Here is a 9,083-nt window from a genome sequence, read left to right on the forward strand (position 1 = left end):
TCCCCCAATTATAAAATTTTCATAGTTCATTTGGGATTCAATTTTTAGCAATTTTGGCGGGCATAACAATATTGGAATCCAAAATTCAAATTTGTCAGCTGAAATGACCTCCAACCCATTAAGGTGTTGATTTCTCAATCCAATGAATTCAAAATAGCCCGTTATACTCATCCCCATTTAGAAAAATCATGAACCATTGAAATTTTCACTAATAACCCTAGGTAAATCGACACCAAACAATAAATTACACCTATGACCGAAAAATTAAGGAGTGAAGCAACAACACACCTGTGTGTTGATGATATTAAGAAGTATCCTTCAGGAAATATTTGTGAAAAACAAAGAAAAACCAATTTATCTTAAACAGAGGCTTTTCGGGTATCTAGAGAACTGAGAATGGGTTTTGATGGATTTTAGTTGCAACTTAGATGTATTTACGAAGATTTAAGGGTTGATTGGTAGTGGGTTAATTGCTATATGTTTGTGGGTAGCGATGGAGAGGAGTGGGAGTTAGTGGAGAGGAGGAAAGGTAGGCAGGTGAAGGGTTTTTAAACCCTCTATTTGCGAATTTTTTTTTTAAATTTTTTTACAAGTTATACGGGCCGTATTAAATTATACGGTCAGTGTGACTTTAACTTTTTCTACTAACCCCTGTTTGAGCACATCTTAATTACATGATCAATTATACGACCTGTATAATGTTATGCGGACTGTATAAGTCCAGTTTCCTCCAGTCATCAGTGATTTTTCTGCACTTTTCATCCCGCACCAAAACAAATGTTACCCTATCCACACCCTATCTAAGTTACAAAAATTTCAAAAGAAACAAATATTATACATGGGTTGCCTCCCAAGAACTGCTGGATTTTACGCCGCAACACGACGGTGTTACCAATTTACTCTTGGTCAGGATTTTTCAAGTCAGGATTTGTTCCAAGGTGCTTCAACCGGTATCGTTCAACAATCTATCTACATCAACCATTTCATTATAGTACTTCACTCTCTGCCCATTCACCTTAAATGTTCGAGTTCCATCTCCGGACTTCAGTTCAATTGCCCGATGGGGTGAAACACTTACCACCTCAAATGGACCGGACCACCTTGATTTTGGCTTGCCCGATAGCAGTTTCAATTGAGAGTTAAACAGCAGGACAGGATCACCCTTGTAGAATTCTCTCTTTAGGATTTTCTTATCATGATAGTGCTTCATCCTCTCTTTATAAAGGGCTACACTTTTATGCGTCGGGTACCGCAATTCATCCATCTCATTGAGTTGAAACAACCTGAGTTCGGTCGCCTCTTCCCAATCCATGTTTAATTTATTCAGGGCCCACATAGCTTTATGTTCAATTTCAACTTGCAGGTGACAATATTTGCCCAAAACTAACTTGAAGGGCGAAGTCCCAATCAGAGTCTTAAAAGTAGTCCGATAAGCCCGTAGAGCATCATCAAGCTTGCGGGCCCAATCAGTTCTGTTTGCATTCACCGTTTTAGCTAGAATACTCTTTGTCTCCTGATTCGAGACTTCAAGTTGTCCACATGTCTGAGGATGATAAGGCGTTGCCGCCCTATGGTTGATGCCATACTTCTCCATCAATCCCGCGAAGGCTCTATTGCAAAACTGGGAACAACCATCACTGATTATAGCCCTCGGAGTACCAAATCTAGTAAATATGTTTTTCTTTAGGAACCCCATGACACTCTTGGCCTCATTGTTAAGTAAAGCCACCGCTTCGACCCATTTTGACACATAGTCCACAGCAACCAAGATATACTTCATGCCTTCAGAGCTCACAAAGGGTCCCATGAAATCAATCCCCAGACATCAAACAACTCCACTTCCATCACAAAGTTCATAGGAAACTCTTGCCTTCTGCTAATACTCACTCGCCTCTGACACTGATCACAAGATCGCACTAATAAATTTACATCATCAAAGATAGTCGGCCAGCAGTAACCACATTCATGAACTTTAGCAGCAGTCCGGTTACCTCTATGATGACCCCCAACTAGAGCATCATGGCATGTCTTCAAAATTGCCATCACTTCATTTTTTGGAACACAACACCGAATGATGTTATCAGCGCATGTTCTGAACAAGTATGGCTCGTCCCAATAGTATTGATGAGAATCCCGCAAGAACTTCTACTTTTGGTATGCCTTGATCTCCTTTAGATTTATAGCTGTCACGAAATAGTTGGCAATTCCTGCATACCATGACGCCACTTCCATTGACAAAGATAACACCCTATCTGGAAATACGTCATTGATATCTAGCTCATCCGAAGGTCTCCCAGCTTTTCCAAGCTTAGAAATATAGTCAGCAACCTAATTCTCAGTTTTCTTGCTGTCTTCCACCTCAAAATCAAGTTATTGCAACAATAGCACCCATCGGATCAATCACGGATTAACCTCCTTCTTCTCCATCAAGCATCTTACTGCGGCATGGTCAGTGTATACCACGATTTTAGACCCCAACAGATAGGCCCGAAATTTCTCAAAAGCAAAAACTATCGTAAGTAGTGCTTGCTCCGTCACTATGTAATTCCTCTGAGCAGCATTTCATGTCCTGCTTGCATGATAGATCGAATGCATGATTTTATTATGTCTCTGGCCAAGCACAACACCGATAGCAAAGCCACTTGTATCACATATCAATTCGAATGGTAGAGACCAGTAAGGAGAAACAATAATAGGACCCGTGGTCAACCACTTCTTCAATTTATCGAATGCCTTTCGGTACTTCTCATCAAATTCAAATTTAGCCTCTTTTTCAAGAAGCTTACACATCAGGTTATCGATTTTTGATAAATCCTTGATGAAACGCCTATAGAAACCGGCGTGTCCCAAAATACTCAGGGCACCCTTAACTGAGATAGGTGGAGGAAGCTTCGAAATCACATCAATATTTGCTTGATCGACCTCAATACCTTTTTTGAGATTTTAGGTTCGAGGAAGATCCTTTCCTTCACCGTGAACTGACATTTTTCCCAATTCAGCACCAAATTATTCTCTTCACAGTGTTTAAGTACTTGACCCAGATGGTCAAGACAGCCATCAGAAGAATCACCAATAACCGAGAAGTCATCCATAAATACCTCGAGAAAGTCTTCCATCATATCAGAAAATATCGATATCATACATCGCTGAAAGGTAGCCGGTGCATTGCAGAGACCGAAGGGCATCCTGCTGAAAGCGAATGTCCCATAAAGACAAGTAAAAGTTGTCTTCTCTGGATATTCAATGGTGATGTTGATTCGATTGTAGCCCGAATACCCATCAAGGAAGCAATAATAAGATCCCCCCGCTAGCCGATCAAGCATTTGATCAATAAAAGGCATAGAAAAGTGATCCTTGCACGTGGCAGTGGTAAGCTTGTGATAGTCCATGCAAACTCTCCATCCAGTTACAATCCTTGTTGGAATCAGCTCGTTCTTTGCATTGGGCACCACTGTTATGCAGCCTTTTTTTAAAACCAATTGGATTGGGCTTACCCATTTACTCTTTGCACTCGGGTAAACTACTCCAGCATCTAACAACTTGATGATTTGTTTCTTGACGACTTCTTGCATGTTCTCATTCATTCTCCTTTGATGTTCCACACTCGGCTTGCTATCCTCCTCCAACTGGATTTTATGCTCACATATCCCAGAAGGAATTCCCCAAATGTCTGCTATGGTCCAACCAATAGCACGCCTATATTCACACAATACCTCTAAATGCCTCTCGATTTGCTCCTTAGTTTGAAATGCTGAAACAATCACCGGTAATGTATTATTTGGACCAAGGAACTCGTACTTCAAATGTGATGAGAGCTGCTTAAGCTCAAGCTTTGGTGGTTCAATGATTGGAGGCTTTACTGGAGAAGTTATTCTATTTTCCAAATTAAGATTTAGCTTCTTTGAGTGGTAGGAATATGAACCCAACCCAACAAGCAAATTAATCGTCACCACATAACCCTTCATGTCTTCAGCATCAAAGTTTACAAGAATAATAGCCAGAGCTTCTTCCAAACTTTCTTCTTCCATCTTGAACTCCACCGCTCCATCGACAGCATCAAGAGAATCAATCACCGAATGCTCTCATAAGCACTTGGTAACTTCATCCCCTTACTTGCCTGAAAAGTAACTTTCTCATCATTGACTCTGAATTTGATTTCATTCTTCTCCGAATCGATACGAGCTCTTCCCGTAGCAAGGAAAGGTCTCCCCCAGAATAATGAGAATGTCCTGATTAACAACACAATCAAGTATCACAAAATCAGCGGGCAACTTAAATTTACCAACCCGCACAAGGACATCATCAACCATGCCAACAGGTTTCTTAATAGATCTATCAGCTATCTGTAACCTCATAGTAGTCGACCTTGGCATCCCCAAACCTGATTGCTTGTAGATAGCAAGTGGCATCAAATTTATACTCGCCCAGTTATCACACAGAGGATGAGCAAAATCATGGTACCCAACAGAGCAAGGAACGCTGAATGCCCTAGGATCTCCCTTTTTTTGGACAGTAACTGTTGAAATGATGGAACTCACAGTTTGTGTCAAACTCACGGTTTCATGTTGCACTGTCTTCTTCTTTGTCAATAGGCACTTCAAGTACTTGGCGAAACCGGGCATCTCCTGACAGCATCTAAGAATGAAAAGTTCAAAGATAATTGCTTCAACTGATCATAATATTTTTCAAATTTAGCATCTTCCTTCTTCTTTACCAACCTCTGAGGAAATAGAGGTTTATATTTGAAAAGCTGAGTTAAAGGGCGGAGAGCTCCTTTCACAGTTTGCTTGCTCTTGTCATCAGCCTCCTTTGAACTTCCTAGAATATCAGTAACTTTCTCGTCAACAGTAATTTGTTCCTCAGACTGCACCTCTTCATCCATTGTAATTTGATACGCTCAAATTACACCTTTTATTAGCGTAAAGCAGACGATGTCAAATATAGTAACCCAACAAGGTTGGGGTCGAATCCCACAAGGAATATGGTGTGAATAGGTCACTAAAATCGTAGAATGCTTAATTTAGGTCTAATGCCTTAATCTGATGATATTTGTAAAAGTTGGTTGTTTATGACTAATTTCTAACTAATTGCTTTGGAATGCAATTTATGGTAAAAGAAACCAAGGTTGTGTCCCCTTTAGATAAAGGGTATGATCAAGGGTATTGATCTTGGTATACTTCTAATGGATCGTTTGTATGGATGCACTTAACCTCTATGTGAATCTTTACCCTTTCCCAACAAATAACGAATCTCTTTCTATGATTTTCCCAAATATAAGAAAGTTGATATGAAGAACGGTTAATTATGGCAATTAAATTCTTCTTATTCCTAAGTGAATTTATTAAACAAAGTTTAAAGCTTTGAGTTCTTATTATTTATTCTTATTAAACCCTAATTATTTTCCCACACAAATCAAGGTTTATGGATTTAATCAATGTTTGTAACCATTAATTATGAATGAAGAATAAATAAACCCTAACAATCCATTATGCATATATCAATCCCAATTCCAATTCACAAAATACCCATCGTTGGGTTCACAACCCTAGTAAGGGTTTGCTACTCATGACAAAGAACAAGAAACAAAAAATTGAAGAATTCATAGTTGCTTACTTTTGATGAAGAGAGGAATTGATAATACTTGAATTGATGTTTTGAATCTCCAAAACCAAGAGAGTATTTAATGTTCTAAGCCAAAAGTCAAAATATAATAACTAATAATAAATAAAACCCTACATTGGACTATTTATAGGTTTCAAAAACGTAAAAGTACAAAATTCGCACTTAAGTCCTAGGCGGAAACTTATACGGTCCGTATAACATTACACGAACCGTATAAAATTTATATGACGTTCAGTCTTCACGTCTGCAGTGAAAAACACAAACTGTTATTACACGGTTCGTGTAAACTTATATGGCTTGTATAACTTGCTCGTGAAACTCCTTTTTCCAACACAACTTTCTATCTCATCTTGAATCTTTCAACACATCTAACTATACGGCCCGTATAACATTATATGGTCCGTATAAGTGCTCGTATCTCAGCATCTTTCAACTTTGACATTCTGTCGCCTTTTTCTCTTTTATACGACCACAGACACCGTCCGTATAATATTGTACGGACCGAGAAAGTCAACCTTTAGTGCAATCTGCAAATTTCAGTTCTTGAACCCGAACATTATGATTTACCTAAAACATAACAAAGACACATCAAAACAACACATACTTGCCTAAAAACAAGTAAAACGTCTCATAAAAAAGAATCAAATGTGCCACAATTTCCCGGCACATCAACACCCCTGACTCCTGACTGGTCTCTACCGTTCGAATTAATGTGTGATGCAAGTGTCTTTGCTATCGGTGATGTGCTTGCCCAGAGACATAATAAAATCATGCATCCAATCTATTATGCAAGCAGGACATTGAATACTTCTCAGAAGAATTACACAGTGACTGAGCAAGAGCTTCTTGTGATCGTTTTTGCTTTTGAGAAGTTTCGGGCGTATCTACTGGGTTCCAAAATCTTGGTATACAGTGATCATGTCAATTGATATACCTAATGACGAAGAAGGAATCTAAGCCGCGATTGATCCGATGGGTGCTGTTTTTGCAAGAGTTTGATTTCGAGGTGAAAGACCGAAAGGGAACTGACAATCAGGTTGCTGACCATCTCTCTAGGCATGAAGAAGCCGGGAAACCTTCAGATGAGCTAGATATCGATGATGCATTTCCAGATGAGAGGGTGTTGGCTGTGTCAATGGAAGTGGCACCATGGTATGCAGACATTGCCAACTTTTTGGTTACAGGAATAATTCCAGAGGAGATCAAGGCATACCAAAAGAAGAAGTTCTTGGGACTTATCAATACTATTAGGACGAGCAATTCTTGTCAGAATATGCGCTGATAACATCATTCGACACTATGTTCCCGAAAGTGAAGTGATGGCGATTCTGAAGGCATGCCATGACTCTCCAATTGGGGGTCATCATAGAGATAACCAGACCGATGCTAAAGTTCTTGAATGCGGTTACTACTGGCCGACTATCTTTCATGATGCAAATCTATTGGTATGGTCTTGTGATCAGTGTTCGAGGCAAGAGAGTATAGGTAGAAGGAAAGAGATGCCTATGAACTTTGTGATGGAAGTGGAGGTGTTCGATGTCTGGGGGATTGATTTCATGGGAGCCTTTGTGAGCTCTAGAGGCATGAAGCATATCTTGGTTGCTGTGGACTATGTGTCGAAATGGGTAGAAGCGGTGGCTTTACTTAACAATAAGGCCAAGAGTGTCATGGGGTTCCTAAAGAAAAACATATTTACTCGATTTGGTACTCCGAGGGCTATAATCAGTGATGGTGGTTCCCGCTTTTGCAATAGAGCCTTCGCGGGATTGATGGAGAAGTATAGCGTCAAACATAGGGTGGCAACGCCTTATCATCCTCAGACAAGTGGGCAAGTCGAATTTTCCAATCGGGAGATCAATAGTATTATAGCTAAAACGGTGTATGCAAAAAGAGCTGATTGGGCCCGCTAGCTTGATGATGCTCTATGGGCTTACCAAACTGCTTTCAAGACTCTGATTGGGACTTCACCCTTCAAGCTAGTTTTTGGAAAATCTTGTCACATGCCAGTTGAACTTGAACATAAGTCTATGTTGGCCTTGAAGAAATTTAACATGGACTGGGAAGAGGCGACCAAACTCAGGTTGTTTCAACTCAATGAGATAGATGAATTCCGGTACTAGACGTACCAAAGTGCAACACTTTATAAAGAGAGGATGAAGCAGTATTATGATAAGAAAATCCTGAAGCAAGAATTATACTAGGGTGATCCCGTCTTGCTGTTTAAATCTCGATTGAAACTGCTACCGTGCAAGCTAAAATCAAGGTGGCCTGGTCCATTTGAGGTGGTAAGTGTTTCACCCCGTGGAGTGATTGAACTGAAGTCCGAAGATGGAACTCAGACATTTAAGGTTAACGGGAAGAGGGTGAAGCACTATCATTGAATGGTTGATGAAGATACAATAGTTGATCGATACAGGTTGGAGCACCTTGAACGAATGCTGACCCGGAGAATCCTGACCAGGAGTAAATTGGTAACACCGTCATGCTGCAACGTAAAATCAAGTGCTTCTTGGGAGGCAACCCATGTGTAATTTTTGTTGCTTTTTAAATTTTTGTAACTTAGATAGGATATGGATAGGGTAACGTTTGTTTTGATGCCTGATGAAAAGTGCAGAAAAATCACTGAAGACTGGAGGAAACTGGACTTATATGGTCCGTATAACATTATACGGGCTGTATAATCCAGTCCTAGAAGGTAAGGAAATTAGGCAGAACACTATTTATTGACAACCTTCATATACAATCATTTTCTCGGACCGTATAATTTTATACGGGCCGTATAATTGATCGTGTAATTAAGATGTGATCAAACAAGGGTTAGTAGAAAAAGTTGAAGTTACAAGGACCGTATAACATGTAAAAACAATTTTAAAAAAAATCGCGAACAGAGGGTTTAAAAACCCTTCACCTGCCCGCCTTTCCTCCTCACCACTAACTCCCACTCCTCTCCATCACTACCCACGAACATATAACAATTAACCCACTACCAATCCACCCTTAAATCTCCATAAATGCATCTAAGTTGCCACCAAAATCCCTCACAGCCCATTCTCAGTTTTCCTAATATCCGAAAACCCTTTGTTCAAGATTCACTAGTTTTTCTGTGTTTTTCACAAATTTTTCCTCAAGGATACTTCTCAATATCATCAACTCACATGTATGTTGTTGCTTCACTCCTTAATTTTTCTCTCATAGGTGTAATTTATTATTAGGTGTTTATTTACCTAGGATTCTTAGTGAAAATTTCCATGGTTTATGATTTTTCTAAATGGGGATCAGTATAGCGGGCTATTTTGAATTCATGGGGTTGAGAAATCAACACCCTAATGGGTTGGAGGGCATTTCAGTTGACGAATTTAAATTTTGGATTCAAATATTGTTATGCCCGCCAAATTGCTAAAAATTGAATCCTAAATGAATTATGTAATATTTGACAATTGGGTGAAGTCTGTGTAACCCAA

At 39.6% G+C, this 9,083-nt stretch overlaps 1 protein-coding gene across 1 annotated transcript; it reads right to left on the bottom strand.

Annotated features, from left to right (window-relative positions):
- Positions 1-943: 943 nt before the first annotated feature.
- Positions 944-1,594, bottom strand: LOC132601586 (uncharacterized). Its single transcript, XM_060314668.1, has one exon. It carries the CDS (start codon positions 1,592-1,594, stop codon positions 944-946), a length of 651 nt encoding a protein of 216 aa, XP_060170651.1.
- Between the last annotated feature and the right edge of the window lie 7,489 nt (positions 1,595-9,083).

This window comes from Lycium barbarum, chromosome 7, assembly GCF_019175385.1.
Source record: "Lycium barbarum isolate Lr01 chromosome 7, ASM1917538v2, whole genome shotgun sequence".
Classification (NCBI taxonomy): Eukaryota; Viridiplantae; Streptophyta; class Magnoliopsida; order Solanales; family Solanaceae; genus Lycium; species Lycium barbarum.

Excerpts from the sequence above, each read along its gene's own strand:
- LOC132601586 (XM_060314668.1), bottom strand. The coding sequence starts at position 1,594 with ATGGAGAAGTATGGCATCAACCATAGGGCGGCAACGCCTTATCATCCT.